Source organism: Typopeltis vanoorti, chromosome 9 (assembly GCF_054136105.1).
Source record: "Typopeltis vanoorti isolate ZY-2024b chromosome 9, IOZ_Tvanoo_1.0, whole genome shotgun sequence".
Taxonomy (NCBI): Eukaryota; Metazoa; Arthropoda; class Arachnida; order Uropygi; family Thelyphonidae; genus Typopeltis; species Typopeltis vanoorti.
The window spans coordinates 19432045-19450991 of record NC_143557.1 but is presented as its reverse complement, the minus strand read 5'-3'; the positions used below and the strand labels follow the sequence as shown (position 1 = coordinate 19450991).

At 34.3% G+C, this 18947-nt stretch overlaps 1 protein-coding gene across 4 annotated transcripts in view; it reads left to right on the top strand.

Moving 5' to 3' along the window:
• The window catches only part of LOC150102911 (DNA-directed RNA polymerase III subunit RPC5-like), a 459314-nt gene that overhangs the window by 331775 nt on the left and 108592 nt on the right, over positions 1-18947 (top strand). For all 4 annotated transcript variants that reach the window (XM_090397865.1, XM_090397866.1, XM_090397864.1 and 1 more), the window contains exon 13: positions 18289-18383. In XM_090397865.1, the coding sequence (XP_090253991.1) occupies positions 18289-18383 (95 nt within the window). The remainder of the gene's footprint in view (positions 1-18288; positions 18384-18947) is intronic.

Below are 18947 nucleotides of genomic sequence, written 5' to 3'. Positions count from 1 at the left end.
ATCTTAATTTCTTCTTTCTTCAATGTCCAAGTTTCAGCTGCATAGAGGGCAACACTCCACACATAACATTTTATTAGTCTTTTCTTTTGGTTTCTGTCCATTTTACTTCTGAATAAATTCCATTTTCTATTAAAGGCATCTCTTCCCATCACTATTCTTGCTTTTATGTCACTTTTACATCTTTCATCACTGCTAATCACACTTCCTAGATATTTAAAGGTCTGTACTTGATTCAATTTTTCCCCATTTATTCTGATATCCATATTTGCCTCTTTCCTTGCTATTTTCATTACCTTTGTTTTTCTTATGTTAATTATCATTCCGTAATCGATACAGGATTCCAGTAATCTGTTCAACAGATGTTGTAGTCCTGCTTCAGTATTTTATAATAATGCCTTGTTATCTGCACGACGTATTGCAAATATCTCTCTACTTCCAATCTTTATTCCTTCTTCTGCATTCTCCAGCACTTCTTTTAACAATATCTACCTCATTATCATATAGTTATTCTCTTTATTTTCCACTGTTTTATTCTGGCTAACTTTTTGTACCACATGAATCCTCACATGCTTCCAACACTTTACTCTCAAGAACAACAACATTATCTAGATTTGCACATGTACTTTCTTGTCTTTCATCATTTAACTCACCACTATCAGTCTTACTATCAGTCTTCTTTTTCTCCTCCTCTATCTCAAAACAAAGCACATACACTCACCAGTTTCACTTTTCTTCCACAAATCTTTTATTCTGTAAATTGAATATAATTTACACATGATGCAATGAACAAAATTACATATATTTAAATTGTGCACCATCGTGTCATGCATCTGTGCTGTGACATACAATATACTTATAAAAAATATAATAGCTTCCAGAAAAACATAAACATGCAAACAATCACACAATCATTACAATCAAAAAAAAAAAAAAAAAACCTCATCGAAATAATACTCAAAAAAAAATCAATTATGGTTAATTATTTTCTAAAATAACTTGCCTTTCAGCTCCTAATAGCTCAACATGTAACTCCACCTGCTATTTTACATTGCTATTTTTTTTATTCAATAACAATCAGGGAAAAGAAGGAGTAGCTAATGCATCCAACACGAAATACGAGGCTAATCTTCTTAAATGGCAGGCAATATCAAGTAGAGTGATGTGGGCAAATATCAGAATGGGGAACTGGACAATGAGACCTATTTGTACCTATGGTCCCACATAAAGAGTCTATTAAGGTAGAAGTGGAAGAATTTTTTGAAGCTTTAGAGAAAGCAACTGACACGATGAAAAAGGAAAAGTTGGTCCTTGTTGGAGATATAAATAGCAGAGTAGGAAATGATTGTCAAACTTACAAAAATAAATTATGAAAATTTGGAGAAAAGAGCAAAAATAATAATAATGGCAAATACCTGTTGGATTTCTGCTCAGGACATGGACTGGTTATTACTAACACAATGTTCCAACATAAAGATGTGCACAAATTCACATGGAGAAAAGAGTCAAGGAATAAAAAAAAGTCTCATTGACTATGTTATTGTTGGTAGTAATGTTTTCTCCCTGGTGTAGGAAAACCAGAGTGTACAGAGGATTTGAAATTAGAAGTGATCACTATTTAATTATGAGCAGGATAAAATTGAATTTCATACTGAAAAGAAGAAAATGTAAGAAAGTTTTAAAGTAAATAAAAGTTGAGTAGCTCTCAGATGTGAACTGTAGACTAAAATATACAAACTTTATTCAAGAAAAAACAAAAGTTTGAGAACAGGAACCAAACCTTGGAGATTCAGTGACAAGCCATCAAGAAAATATTGATTGATTCATAAAAATCAAGTGGATATTAAATCCAGCATTATTTCAAAACTGAATATAGAAACTATAAAAGTTTCGTATGAAATTTGACCAGAGAGCTTACAGGAATGCACTTGTCAGTATTTACGAGTTGCCCTAGCTGGATCTTATAGGAGACATGCCTGCTAGGACAGCATCCATATATTCGCCTCCTATTATTCCATTTTGATAAGGTTTCACTGACAGCTGTTTCAAACTGGTTCGTTTTCAACGGAGACCAGGCAGAATCCTTAAGAGAGCAAAAATTCTCAGTCCTAAGGAACTTGAAACATAGGAGAAGTGTATTTTTTGTAAGCAAATTCCTTTAGGCCATGGGGGGGGGGGGGATTTGACGCTACTTCCCACTTGGTGATCTTTCTCAATTAAAAATAATTGTGGTCTACAGAGCAGAGTTAACTGAAAGTGTCAAAAACTTCACATTTATTAACCATAAAATCCAACTTTGAAGAAAACTACAATTGAAAAAAAAAAAATTAAAAATAATAAAATCATACTGAAAAAATACATTCTTCAAAAAAAATACTATTGACACAGTTTTAGAGATAGATATACCCAAATAAAATAATTAAAGTATGTGAATATTTACCAAGAACAATTATTCTGCTCATTTTATTTTTTAATATTGACATAATATAATGGAGTTTTTTATTTTGCTTTAATGTATAATGACATCTGTTGTTTTTATTTTCTTTAATATTTGGAAACAGTTTTTAACAGAACTATTTCATAGGTCCACTAATATAATAAAACTAGCATGGCAGTCAATAAATAAATATTTCAAAATATTATATACCGTACAACTCTCAAATACTACAGAAAACTCCTCAAAATCATGGGTCGTCTTATACTGTGAGTATAAAAAGGGAAGCTTAATTTCTTGGATGAACATTCAGGTAGTTACAATACATCATTATATAAGAAAATAGGCAGTGTTTATAAACAAATCAGATTAATTTTTTGTTACATAAATTTATTTAAAATATTACAATAGATGTAAGTCTTTGAAAACAAATAATAATTATTAATCTCAGTTTTCATGTTAATTTTCTTCATCATCTGTTGAAAATGGTTCTTCAAATTCAATGTTTAAATGATCGTCATATGGATCCCAGTTCTAATCCGGTGAATTGATTTCATTTTCATCGTCATCAAAGTCCCACAACAGATCATCATCCATACCATCCATAAGATTAGAGATGCCACACTTTTTTAATGATTTTATTACAGTCTCTACTTTTTACTTTATTCCATGCTTTGATCACAAAATTGCACAACATATCAAGTGATGCAGCTCGCATAGATCCACCATTTCTAAATGATTTTTCACTAGTCAATATCCAATTATTCCGCTCTTCTCGTATGTGATCTTTAAATGGTTTGTTCAAGCAGACGTCTAGTGGTTGCAATATAAAAATTAAACCACCTGGTATAACAACAATTTTTATATTATTTTTTTCTAGAAGACTTTTAGTATTCTCGGTTAAATGACTACAAAACGTATCCCATACTAATTAACTGCGTTTCTTCATTATACTGCCTAGTCGCTTGTTTCACACATTATTTATCCATAAATAATGTGTGAATTTCACACCATTTCACACCATTTTTGTCCATCCATCCTTTTTCATGAAAATGTACAAAAACACCTAAAGGAAATTTTATCTTAGGTTTAGTTTTATGTTTGAAGATGATCATTGGTTTTAACTTGGTTCCTTCAACCAAACATGACAACACGACCGTAAACTTGTTTTTTTCATGACCTGTACTTCGAACTAACACACTCTTACTACCTTTAGATTTCACTGTTTTATTGCTTATCATGTCAAAGCTCATAGGAGTTTCATCTATATTTCCAATATTTGACAATAGAAATTTATGTTCTTGTTTCAACTGCATAATAAATTTATGGAAACTGGTAAGTTTGTGGTCAAGATCTGCTGGTAGTTTTTGAGCAATTTTCATTTTTTGTTGTATTACCAGATTTTGTCTGTTCATAAAAAGATGACACCATCCTGAAGTAGCTTGAAATTCCATACTTTCATCTGGATTCAATCTTGACCATTTAGTGCATATGCTCTAATTATATCTTGTAACAAGTTGACCATTCTGCTTTTGTTCGAATACCCATTCTGCAATGTGATTTTCTAGTTGCAGCCATCAGGTGATCCCCCGTTCTCATCACATATTTTTTCTTTGGCAATTTTTTTTAAATATCTTCTTTCTTCCTCCATTCTCTTGCCATCTTCTCGGTTATGTCAAACTTTCTTGCAACATCACAATTATTAGTTTTCTTTGCCATTCCAATTACCCTTATTTTAAATCGAGCTTCATACTTTCTTCGTTTTGTTGCTGGTTCCATGATTTTAAATGATAATTTTAATAATCCTAAAATTAAAAAAAAAATGCAAAATTAATAAGTAATTAAAATTGGGGCTAATCACTTTTAATTAGATTAATTCACATAAATACTAATTCTCTGGTATCCAAAAAATAACGGATATAACTACATTATCTAACGTTGCATTAATACAAGAAAGAAGAAATTGGGATAATAAATTTAGTTTAATCCTTTATCCAAGTGTAAGCAAACGAAGTTTGCACCTGAAAATATGCAAACTACTGAGGTAAGGTACTACCTTACCTCAGTCCTGAAGATATTTTCAGGTGCAAACTTCGTTTGCTTACACTTGGATAAAGGATTAAACTAAATTTATTATAGTCTAACCAAGTGAAAAATAAACTTCCAAGCAATTGGGGGTCATCTTATACAACCGACATAAGCTTAAAACCTAAAAATAGCCTAAAATTTAAGCCTTGTGTTATATGCCGGTCATCCTATATGCCAACATATACTGTATTATTATTTTTTAAAACATTCTGATGTATTTTTCATTAGAGTTTTTTTTTTTTTTTTTTTAATATCTGCAGTTAAAACACTCATATCAGTATGAATGTCTTTCATGTAAGAGTTGTTTCAGGAAACTTCAGGAGCTGTGGCATGCAGTTGGTATGAAGGACTTGAGTACATAACTTCCAACGGAGTGCTCAGGCTCCAGTTCAAGTGTGGCTGAGGCATGTATAGTTATGGCAGTATGACTCTGCCAGAGTAAGCAGCAGCAGCAGGATTATTCACCAGCTTTTCTCAAAGCTTCTGAAAGATGCATTGCCCTCTACTTTGGGTCCTGCAAGTTAGTTGCATTATCTGACAACTAGCTTGCAGAAAACTGCTTTATTTTTTATCCCCAAATGGAGCAGACACTAGCTCTCTAGTTCAATAATAATGTGTTGAGCATGCCTAGCAAGTCACCTACACTGGATATGTGAAGAAAGGAGGGACCAAAACTGGATACACTACTCTGGAGATGAAACATGGCTGTAGCCACTTCATACCTCCACAAACACACAAACAAAAATGGGCAGTGGCATTGCACTTGGGCAGTGAAATACATCTACCTCCTAGACTGTTCTAAGTTTCATGTGCCTCTTACCAAAATTTATACGTCTGTGTTAGTTAGCCTTCTATTTATCCTTTCTCCTTCCATTTACATGTAGGTTTTTTATCCCACACATAAGAGGTACAAGAACCTATAGCACATTGGGCATCAGTGCTGTGTGTTGGATGAAAGTTAAGTTCAAAAACTGTTAACATCTTTCTTATAGAGCTGGAGGTTGTTGGAAAACACGTTATGAGGAAAGCTGTTTCAGAGGACAAAGACAGATGGAAAAAATGAAGAAGAGGAGACGCAGGTTCGAGATGTATGCAGTTTCGCTTAAAGGGATGTCAGACCACTACTGCTCTTGTTTTAACAGACCCAACAGAAAGTAGAGAAATGATGTTTGTCAGTTCTCTGGAGCAGTGACAATGTAGAAGTATCTATAGAAACAATACAGAATGCAGTTTCACTGAAAGGGATGTCAGACTACTACTGCTCTTGTTTTAACAGACCCAACAGAAAGTGGAGAAATGATGTTTGTCAGTTCTCTGGAGCAGTGACCATATAGAAGTACCTATAGAAACAATACAGAACTGAAACAGCTCATTCGATCTCTGAGATAGAGGTTAAAGTGATTCTGTGAGGAATACTGGTCATCTGTGAGTTGAATTACTCTCTTCTGGATAGCATGAGAATTTTTAAGGATTTTAGGTGCACCATTCCAATCCTGTATAAACAGAATTCCAAGGATAGGTGAATTTGAGATTTATATGGTTTTAAGTAGTTTTCATCATCATCAATTTCCAGATATGTATCCTCAAGAGGTATACTATACAGGCTATTATGACAGTACTACATAATCAAGTTTATATTATTACTAACCTCCTATTAACAATTTTCCTCCAAATTAGTCTGTTAATCTGTTAATTGTCAGCTCTCCAGTATTATTGAGAGTATAGAATATTTTTGTTTTCTAAGGCACTTTTGACATAATGAATCCATCTTGATCGGTCATTTTTTCTTGCCATCAGACACCTCTTCTGCTAACCTTTCCTCTCCCATAGCCCTGCCCACACATTTTTAAATCTTAACAATGTCAAGTTCCTTCTTAATACAGTAAACGCTTGATTTAATGGACTATTAAGGTTTAAAGGTTGTCTGTAAAATCAAAAGTCCGTTACATTGTGAATCTTAGGAATAGTATTGAAAATAAAACACTTTCAGTGGTACAGTATTAATATATTTTAATGAGAACATTTTTATGTAAATACAATTTTTACTGAGGATTGGGCTTGGAAAAAAGCATCAAGTTTCAGTTGCTTTCCACTTTTATACTGTTTCTTAATAATTAACGATCGGAATTGCTGAAAATGTTTGTAATAAGCAATCACCTCTGGATCTCAAGATGAACGAGATGATGTTATCCATGTGTTCTCTAATCACCGATAGTTCCGGACCAGCTGGAACCACTTCTTCTTCCTCATTCAACCTCTTGATCGCCGCGTAGAACATCTTCAGCAATCTCTTCCTGGCTGAGAATTTGGTAGCCTGGGTTGCCCTCGTCGATGTCTAGCCATTGTTCAATGTCATTCTCACTGACATTATCACCAGCTCGCATCAAAGTTTCACAGAAATCAGAGGTTTCAAAACCCTGAAATCGTATTCTGGTTTCTGGTTCACTACCGTTCAGTAACTTGATCCAGCCAGACAATGTTGTAGTCTTTATCTCCTTCCAAGCAGCAGCAAAATTAAAGTTCACAGACTAGATGTTGTATGCGCAGAAATTTTGATACCTTGCTCCTCTTGTATCTTCTTTGGGATTGTTTTCGTTCTCCAAGACAACCATAACCTCTTCAAGAAACTTCTTCTTATACAACCTCTTGCAGGCAACAGCGACTCCCTGGTCTATAGGCTGTATTATATGAGTGGTGTTTGGAGGAAAGAAGATACATTTTATTCTTCTATTCCTACTAACCAACTTCTCAGCATCAGGATGAGCTGATGCATTATCAAGAAGTAAAACAGCTTTTACATCTTCAGGAGAGATTTTCAGGACCTCTTCTTGGTAGGTTTGCACCTCAGGTATGAAGTAATTGAAAAACGAGTTGGAAAAAATGTCACTTGTAAACCAGCATTCCTTGAGCTGGAATAGATGACAGGCAACTGGTTCACAACATTCTTCAAAGTGTGGGACTTTTGTGCTCTTCTGATTACCATGAGCTCGAGGTGATGCGTGCCATTGGCATTAGCACAAAATAGGGCTGAAATGCGCTCCTTGTTTAATTTGTGGCCAGGGCATGCTAATCTCATATTTGTTAACGAGGGTATTTTCAGGAACAGCATGATGGAACAGGCCGGTCTCATCTCAATTGTAAACTCGAGACAAAATAAGACCCTCAGATTCAATGACTTCATTGATGTATTTTCTGAAGGGCTCAACTTGTTCAATATCGGCACTCAGTGCTTCACCACATGTTTGCCTGTTCATAATGCCATGGTGTTTACGAAAGTGCCAAAGCCACCCATCACTCGCCTGGAACTGTATGCCCATGTGTTGTGCTAGTTTTCAGCAGCCAACCTTAGTTCAACATCACAAACAACAACGCCACTAGACCACTGTTGAACAAACCACTTGTAAACTCTTTCTTCTAAATTCTTATCTTTGGCCAACTTCACGTTTCTTATCTGCTATAGTGAAACCACTTTTGGAGCTCTCAACGCTATATTTTAGCGAAGACTGAGTAAGTTTGTCTTTATTTTTGCGTATGTCCAAAACTGTTTGCTTTTTCACCCTGTAAAGTTCACAAACATGAGCAACAGATGCACCACTTTCCAACTTATTAACTCAAGTTTATGTGCTATCATCAGGTTTACTCGTTTTCTTTTAACCCCAGACATATTAACTGATATTAATAATGATTAATAATGGTTCAACTAAAAATTACTCCAGCAACAGCCTAAACACCATGTGTTTTATGCTAGCAATGCTACAGAACCAAAGCACATACACGCACGCAAACTATTACGAGTATGTACGAAATATCGCAAATATATGCGAATGTATCCAAAGATGCAATTTATAAACACTGCCTATCACTTCCGATTAACAATCGTATTATTATTTTTTTTTAATTATTTCGTTATCTGTATTTATTTGCCAGTTATGCCCATTAAATCCAAAGGCCATTGAATCAGGGGTCCGTTTAAATCGAGAGTTTACTGTATCTTCATTTTTAATATGATTCCGCCATTAATGCCATCCATTCAGATCCCGTAATGTTTCTCAGAACTTTCATATCTGTAGTCTCTAGTATTTGATCAAGTGCTTTATTTCTAACCCAACTCTCAGATCCATAACTTAAAACTGGTTTGAACATAGTCTTGTATACTTCTGGTTTAGTTTGATCTAATTTTTCTGTTATACCCATACCAGTTTTGCTTATTCTGTTCTCTATTTCCATGTTTAATTTGCTATCTTCATTAAAAACTGTACCTAAATGTCTGAAATATTTTACTTATTGTATAGATTCTCCATTGAGAAGACAGCTGAAGTTTTCTATGTTCCTGTCTATTTTCATAGTTTGTCTTTTTATTGCTGATTTTCATGCCAAATTTATTACAGCTCTTAATCTTCCCGGATAAGTCTTTGACTCCATGAGGTCTTGGGGGTAATAATAATCTGTTTAGTTATAGAATCACAGAGACTTTCACTGGAAGTGTTAATGTTACTTTTTTTCATAACGCAGTCCATATAGATGATGAATAAGAGTAAAGATAATTGTGTTTCATGTCTTACACCTAGTTTTACATCAAATCATCTATCTTCCTGTGTTTATTTCAGTTCTGACTAATAACATTAAGAATGGACTTTGCAATGCTCTGTATAATGTTCAATTCCTTTTTTTTTCTTTCAGTGCATCTCCTATCAGAGGTTGACAACCACCTTGGCAAATTTTGAGCGATCCTCAACCACTCTGAACAGTCCCCAGAGCTCATGCCACTCCACTTGTCTGATGTCTTCCAACCCAGATTTTCTTCATCTTTCTTGTCCTCTTCTTTCATTTCTCTTCCCATTTATAATCAATTGAAGTATCTTATATTTTTCTTTACGAAGTAGGTGACCAAGATATGCAGTTTTTCTTTTTATGGTATCTAAAAGTTCACATGATTTCCTCGTTTTTTCCAGTACTTCTTGCTTGAACGTTTTGCTGTCCATGAGATTTTTAACATTCACCTGTATATCAAAGGCTTCAAGTTTTTTTTTTTATTTTTATTATTAATGTTGTCTTCACAGTCCAAGTTTCTGCACTGTATAACAATACAGACCACACATAGCATTTAACCATGCATACTCAAAGCTCTAAATTTAAATTGCAGTTACACAGTGTTGATTTCATCAGGAGAGAATTTTTTCTTGCCATTTCAATTCTAATTTTTATTTCCATTTCTGGATTGCAATTTTCATTTAACTATCATCTGAGATATTTAAATTTTGCAACTCTTTCTATTTGCTTCTTGTTTGAAGAAAGTGCTGAATTAAGAATTTGTTTCTTGCTTATGGCCATGAATTTAGTTGTGGTGATATTTATTCTCAATCCCATTTTTCTCTCTCTTTGTTCACTAGTTCGAGAAGATTTTGAAGATCCTGAATATTGTCAGCCAGGAGAGCTGTGTCATCAGCATATCTGATGTTACTGATGTTTTCAACATTTATATTAATCCCTTCCTCTCTTCCTTTTAAAATTTTTTGAATTATCACTTCTGAGTATATGTTATAAAGGAATGGTGACAGCACACATCCTTGCCTTACTCCTTGTTTGATGTTAATGGAGTCTGTAATAATGTCATCAACTTGAACACATAACCAATATAATTTTAGATTTCTTTATCATCTAATCCAATACTTTTTAATAATTCAATCATTTTAGTATGTTGGACTTTGTCAAATGCTTTCTCAAAGTTGATGAAGCAAATGAATGCTTCCTTGTTTTGGTCACTACATTTTTGAAATAAGATTTGAGAACAGAAAAGAGCCTCTCTTATTCCCAAACTGCTTCTAAAGCCAAATTGTTTATCACTGATGGTGTCTTAACATTTTCTGTATATTCTTTTTTGAATTATTTTCAGAAACATTTTGAGAACATGACTCGTTAAACTGATCATTCTATAGTCATTACAAGTTTTCGCATTTGCTTTTTAGATAGCATGATAAAGGTCGACTGTAACTAGTCTTGAGGGATTATACACGTATCATAGATCTTATTAAATAGCTTTACTGTTTCTGCTGAAATTCTATCAGGGCCTAAGACTTTGCAATTTTTAGCTGAGTTCAGCGTATATCCTACCTCTGATCTTAGAATGCAAGGACCTTCCATCTGTTCATAAGTATTTTGTGTGTTTTGTCTGTTATCAGTAAACAGTTTTCTTCATATTTTATCCATTCTTTTATTTTATCATCCTTTTTGAATATTATTTCTCCCATTTTGTTTAGAAAGATACATAGTTGTTTTTTCTTAAATATACCTGAGGTCCCTGTCAGCTTTTGGTGTATATTAAAACTGTCACGTTTTTCCTGTAGAAATTCTATTTCTTTACATGATCTATGTTGATTCATGAGAGAGAGAATTTCATCAATTATCCAATCTTTCTTTTTTACTGCTTTATCAGCACACAAAGTAATGGCACATTTCTCTATGAAGATAGATTTTAATTTTTCCCATGATTCATCAACCCTCATTCTTGATAAGTGCTATTTCTTGATTCAGATCTTGACTCAGTTTTTTTTTTTATCTCTAGGTTTTTTAACTTTAATAGATCAAACCTTTTTTGTTGATCTTTCTTAAGTGTAGCTTTCCTTCTAAGTTTTAAGTCTGTCACCAGTAGATTATGATCAGAAGCAATATCTGCACTAGGATATTGTTTTGCAAGAGGAAAGGCAGGACTACATTTTGGTGTCATTGAATGTGACAAGCTTATTCTTTCACCCCACTGTAGGATGGTATGGAGATCAGTGCTTAAGTCATTGGTTACAGATTACCTTGAAGCCTGGAATGACAGAACTATATGGTTTATCAAAAGAGTAGGATGAATGGAATGTACTATCGTCAGCTTTGTTGACGATGAGAGTAGGTCACATGTATAGGAGAAAGAGGACAGCTGATAGAGTGGGGTCTTAAAGTGCCTTATGCATTTGTGGCAAAGCTCAAAGAAAGGATGCCATCCACCATGACATGCAGTAAATGACCAGAGAGAAAGCTAGCTAACCAGATATATAGAGAGGCAGGTAGACCAAAGGAATCTAAAGACTACAGTAATGCTATTACTATTCCCTGTCTGGGTGGACGCTTCAGAAAAAAAAATAGCCAGAATTTTAAAGAAATATAATCTCTGCGCTGCTTTCAAGCCTCATTTGAAGCTAGCTTCCCTTTTCCACTCTCCTAAGGATCCACTTCCTCCCCCCCCCACCCCTGTTCCAGGTGTTTACAAAGTTCCTTGTTCTTGCAACTTATCATATTATAGTCATACTGGGAGATCTGTTTACATCTGCCTGGATGAATACATAAAATACATCTGCTGATACAACTATGGTCAGTCAAGTCAAGCTGATCATGCCTTGGATGCCTTCCACAGAATCAGATAGAAAACAACTATTATGTTCCATCACAATAAATACAAATTTGAAAAGACTATTTTTGGAATCAGTAGCAGATTTAAAAAACCGTCTAATCTTAATAAATATGATTGTGTCAAACTTCCCAAAATTTGGGAAACTTTAATTCTTAGGCCTCCTACCCAACAACTAAGGCCAGCCAACGGCATCCTATATGGGTGCCGTTGGCTAGCCTTGTATACCTCATAAGATTTTACTCTTTTTTAGTCTAATTTCATTTCTTCCACTTATTGTGTATTCCTGAAGATATTTCTGTGAAAGAGATGAAATATTGAAACGATTAAACCTGCTGTTTAAAATGAATGGAGGTATGGTAATTATTATGGGGGAACAAAGTTGGTCAACTATGGAAACATAGATTGGAAGGCAGAAAGAATACAGAGGAAGGAAATGGAATTTATGCAGTTATTAAGGAATAATTACTTGAGGGGGGTTTAGAGTGCCAGAACTAGTAACTGCATCAGAGAATGTGTCTATAACCAATATAATTATGTTGCCACCAATTCGTGAGAGAGTGATCATATGGTCTTGACCTGGATATATGTGGTATTACAGGATTGGTAAGTATGACAAACTTAGGAAATTGCTTGGATTAGTGTCATAGCATGCAAAACTGCAAGGGAAGGGGGATGTTGATAATGCATGGTGTTGCGACCGTATATCTCTGATGTTGATATATCGAGGCAAATTATTTAACTTTATTCTTTCTCATTTCAATCACTATATCAAATTCTATCGCATGTACCTCTTTGTTAAGTAGGTTGCGCCATTGTTATGTGATCTTCATTAATATTAATCTTAACCTTATGTTTCACTTCTCTTATGCCTTTTCTTACGTAACTTAACTTTTAAGGGCCTTATCGAGGCAAATTATTTAACTTTATTCTTTCTCATTTCAATCACTATATCAAATTCTATCGCATGTACCTCTTTGTTAAGTAGGTTGCGCCATTGTTATGTGATCTTCATTAATATTAATCTTAACCTTATGTTTCGCTTCTCTTATGCCTTTTCTTACATAACTTAACTTTTAAGGGCCACCAGAAATTACCCGTTCCCTGAATTCTATTAGTTATCCTGGTCACTCAGGCAAATTTATTTTTTTATCTGCACCAGCCTGGGCCTTAAGGTTAGAGATAAACTCAGCCTCTAGGGTAATCATAGAACATCAGGTGCCACTAACAAAGTAAATTAAATTCTTAGAAACTTGGGTTCTCTGGCTTATTTTATTTTATTTGCAGTCGTGCCCTACTACTTTCAATTGGGGTATTCCCACACACATACACATGTTCTCAGGTTCGATGTTTTATGAAGGGTCAGTCATCATGATCAGAAACACATGTAATAAGGAATCAAAACATTTATTAAACTCAATAAATAATGCCATACAAATTAAAATGGTTATCAAATCCAACGTTAAACTTCTACCATTCATTCACTCTCTCACTCTTAAAAACAATTATGCATTGACTTCAAAATATTAGCAAATTCATTAACTCAACATATAACACATTCATAATAACAGCTCATTTGGACATTAAGGCATTTTAGCACATTTTATAATCTCTATCTAACTGAAAGTCCTTAAAGTTCACTTCAAAAACATAGTCATTTACATGGATCTTAATTCTTCACTCTTTCTTTCATTACAAATTTTAGGTTGCAGTCTCTTAACACTGTTAGTCAATTCTCAAAAGGGGCTAGAACAAGTGAGAGTACTTATCTATTCTTTATCGGTTTTCTTCCATCCTTCCTTTGTTTCGATTCTGGTTGTCTCGATCTTATCACCACGTGGGTTACACATGCTCGCCTGGGCTGGGCGCTATCTTTCTGCTAAGGTTTAACGTCGATGATCTTCTCATTGCCGCCTGCAGTTAATCTTGCCGAAATCTACTGCGGTGTCATGCCGGATCCAATCGTAAGTCAGCCCTCAAAAATGAGAGCTGAACTGCGAAGAACTCTTGGAGCACACGGAGAGAAATCCAGGAACAAGAAAAAATGGGGGTCATTTGCTTCCGTGTCATGGGTTTTATTCGCTCCCCTAGAGCGCCACCTTTCTGAGTTTGAATTTCTCTTATCGTCTCACCCATTGGTCTCCGGCTGGGTGACTTCACCAATCAACATACAGGACTTCTTGTTTCTGGGAACGTATACATCATGATGCCTTCTTAGATGTGATGCCCGCAGGTGCTTACGCTGCTTTTACAGTATTAGGGCAATCTTTGCCCTATGTTGCTGAATAATACGCATTCTTTCATTTACAATATTTCACTAATAATTTCTCTCTTATTTTGCCCCTTTTTCTGACTTACATTCATGCTAGACATATAGATACATTAATTTAAATTTATATAATTCAGAGTTTATCATATAAGATGTTGTTACAAAAAAAAAAAAAAACATAGTTACACTGCGCTAAAAGATAAGTATGCCTATATATTTTTTTGTTAATTGTTAGATTCTGGAATGGTGATGTCATGTAAAATTTGAAGTTGCCTATTTCAGATCTAACAATGGGAAGTGGTAAAGGAGTATTTAAGGAAAGTAATAGCAGACTGCATACTTAGAGTTAGGAGAATAGTAGAATTACTAAGAGAACACTTTGCAAGAGTATATCATCCAGGTTGAGATATTGCAGTAAGTTGAGGGTTTATTAATCATTGGACCTCAAACCATTCACAGGATAAAGATGGTCAGCCCTTTGCCCCAGTGTATCCTATGTCCTGTAGCATGAGTTCTCAAGGCCGGTTTTCCTGCTTTGTGGGATAAAAAATCCCAGGATAAACTGGGAAAAACACCTACTGTCCACTCCCAAGACTGGCTAACTTGGCTATAACTGAGGAAGATCCTTCAGCTCCTCACGTCACCGATGGGAATCAAACCTAGGACACTCCTTTCCCCAGGCATATGGTTGCGAAGCGCACAGCCACTAGGCTATTGCCAAGTTGTTTGCCAATGATGCAAAATTGGGTAGAGCAATAGTTAATAAATATGATGTTAAAATTTTGCAGGATGATTTGGATAGACTGTGACAGTCTGGGCAAAGGAGAATGGATGTCAGTTTAATGGGGAAAAGAGTGTAAGGTTATGCATTTTAGGATGAAAAGATTACTAGCTGTGTATCACATTGCTGGAACTCCAGGAAATTGATGAAGACACAGATTTGGGAGTGTTAGTAGATAGAGAAGTAAAGTTTAGAGAGCATATTGCAAGAGTGGCTAATGCAGCTTATTAGATTATTTGGTTACTGAAGAATATCCTGATAAGCAGAGACAAGCTGGTTATTATACCTCTTAATGGAGCCTTTGTAAGATCCATTTTGACTGCTGTGTGCAGATCTGGTCACTATTTGTTTCTTAGGGATGAGGGGGAGGTGGAGAGGATACAGAGGTTAGTGACCAAGATAGTATCAGGTCTATGGAATGAACCTTATGAAGACACATTGAAGATTTGTGGGTTACAGAAATTGGTCAACAGGCAGGTGATATGATTGTGACATACAAATTACTGAAGGATTTTTACAAGATTAATACAGAGGCAGTTTTTTTGCAGAACAGGTGTAGTGGGAGAACTAAGGGCCTTCCTTGGAAGGCCCCTTAGTTCTCCCACCGAGTAAGAGTGTAGTTAACAACTGCATCTGGACTAGATTTTTTGCTCAGACAGTGAATAAGTGAACGGAATGGGTTGCCAGAGTCTATTGTAGATGCCATGACTGTGAGTGAGTTCAAAGCTAAGTATGAAAGATACTACATGAAGTTGGATAGTGCTTGTCATGATATTTAAGGCCTCCCTTAAGAAGTGTAGGGACTCAGAGTAGCCCATAATAATAATAATAATAATTTTTTTTTCTTTGTGCTGTAGTAGTTATTCAATTGAATTGTATTATGAATGTGAACTAGTACCTTAGCCTAAATACGTGCTTCTTTCACAAAAAATAATTCCAAAAAACAAAAAATCAATGAAAACAATCCTAAAAACATAAAAAGCAACATGCTTTCTGATCCTTCCGTCATGATATTTAAGGCCTCCCTCAAGAAGTTTAGGGACTCAGAGTAGCCCATAATAATAATAGTAATAATAATAATAATAATTTTTTTTTTTTCTTTGTGCTGTAGTAGTTATTCGATTGAATTGTATTATGAATGTGAACTAGCACCTTAGCCTAAATACGTGCTTCTTTCACAAAAAATAATTCCAAAAAACATAAAAATCAATGAAAACAATCCTAAAAACATAAAAATCAATGAAAACAATCCTAAAAACATAAAAAGCAACAAAAACCTATTCAAAAAGAGCTGAAAGATTCTTCTGCTTCCATTTCTTTCATACCATCAACACTGAGCTAAGCAAAATCTAAATAAATTTGATCAAAAAATTAGATCTCTCTCAACAATAAATCAGTGAAAACTAAGTAGAAAATTCATAACTGTTTTTCCTTATAATTTGTAAGAGTTATCTGCAGTTCACTGAGATCCTTAACTATCCTTGAAGGCATACATATCTTAAAAATAGTAACACTGTCTTATGGTATTGTATTGAATATATGTGATTCCTTATCTCAATCATTGTAATTATTTTAAACAAAACATTAAAGCAAAGAAGAGTTCTTCTTTCATTTAATTAGAAATGAAAGAACTCTTCTCTGCTTATTCCACCTCTTTTTAATTTATTTTGCTTATGTTAACAAGTCGAACCTTAACAGCTGTTAAGGTTCAAGTTGTTTTGGTAGCTGGCTTTTCATCATTTGCACTAGTTCCTCGATGAAAACATTGGGCCCTATTTAACTAGGCACTGCCTAGTTAAATAGGATACCAATTTCAGTTTTGTTAGTTAAGTCATTCTCATTCATTTAGTATTTGGATACTTACTGATGAGGTGTACCACTGTGAGATGCAGCGGACACATTGGATCAGAAAGCATGTTAATTCCCTGCATTCTTTATGTTATTATTACTTATAATTCAGCTATAATTTGCCAGCCTCTGGTTGTCCAGGTGGTGTGTGTATATAAACTATAATAAAATAATAATAAAAATAAAATATAACATATATATATATATATATATATATATATATATATAATTAAGAAAAAAAGTAGAAAAAATCATTAACAATAGGTTTATAAAACTTTTCATGGGTGGGAGCCACAAAACAAAATATATAAAATGCAAGAATCCTATGATGTTATTTGTCTCATACTGCTTCTTCTGGAATCATTTTCATTGTTTTACTGTTTGCCATGAGAAAACTTTAATTTCCTAATTTCCTTGCTGACCACACTACACTACACTCTTACTTCTTTCCAAAGATGATTCCCTTGTTTTTTTGACCTTCCTGTCATTGATAAAGGAGGAGTTAAAAGGGATATGATAGATAAATTATATGTGTCTGTATTATAGTCTCTCTTTTCTGTCTAGTTACATACTCTATATCCCACATATTCTTAACCTTTTCTTATAATCATCAATCCATAATATTCATATTTTTTGGTTTGCCTGCCTTTGATCCTTTTCCACTGTGTTTCAAACCCCCCCCCCCACAAAAAAAAAAGAGAGAGAAAACCATGCTAATCTGACATAATTGTACAAATGCATTTAGATCAAGGCCTTATAAGGAACAGTAATTTTCTTTCCTGCTCATTAGTCCTTTTTTTTCATCCTCTTTTTAACATGCTTCCTGAACTTTGTCTTCTGTCACACCCATTCATTTTCTCTTCATCTTATCATATCCTTAATCAGAAATGTAAATACTTTAATTAGACATACAACCTATTCAAGTACTGAAGGCATTCTGCTTCAGAATCATTCTTCTAAATTTGCATCATCAGTAAACCTCTTTATATCCTGACTCTTCAGACCAGTCATTATATCATCAATTCCGCTACATAGAACTTTTTGACACCCTGCTGAATAACTTCATTCTCTTTGACTGCACTCCTCCTCTTCATTTCTTAAATATCTGTTGAATAGCTTTCTTGTTAGTCATGCGTGAGCATGTTATCTATTTCCAACCACTTCAGTTTATGCAATATTTTTTAACAGGCATTACAAAGTTCTAAATCTAAATTCTAATTTGAAATCCTGGGGTATCTTGCACATAGGTTACTAACTTAGAATATTTCATTATTCATGTCATTTAATTTCAAATTGGGTATTGATTATTCTAGGAAGTTTTAGTTAATTATTCACTAAATATTAATAATATTAATATTATTTATTAAAGATGATAATATTATGCTCTGTCTTATTGTTATTATTATTTAGATAATTGTTCATCTTTTTAACAATATTATATCCTCATTTGATGTATTCAAGATAACACTTTTTTTTTTTAGGCATTCTGATGTGGTTCAAAGGCAGAAAATGTTATGGGAAGCCAAGTATCAACAGATGTCTCGTATTTTTAAACTCGGACTGTTGGAAAAAAAAAGTAATTGAAAAGCTTTCTGAACATTTTATTATGAAATTTAATATTGGCTAAATGTAGCAGTTTTTTTTTTTTTTTAATCTGTGTCAAAAGTTACTGAACTGATGAGTGGGGGGGGGGGGGGGAAGAAATAGGTATGAGACAGTTTATTCTATTCTTTCAAAGCATCCTTCTTCAAAATCTATGCCTGCTTTCCAGCACAGCCATAAAAACCAGTTTTTAGCATACTTTTATGAAATATTGTTGAAGGTATCATAAGATATCATTAATTTTCAATATTTCCTGCTAGCAAAGAATTATTATTATTATTATGGACAACTCCAAGGAGTCCTTAGACTCATCGAGGGAGGCCCTAAACAACATGTCAAGAACAACTATTCAACATTCATACAGTATCTATCATACTTTGCCTTGAACTCATTCACAGTCATGGCACCCACAACAGACTTTGGCAGCTTATTCCACTCATTTACCACTCGCCAAGTAAAAAAACCTAACTCTAACACCCTTGCTAACCACACTCTTGCCCAGTTTCCATGGATGGCCTCATACCGCCACCTGTCATTT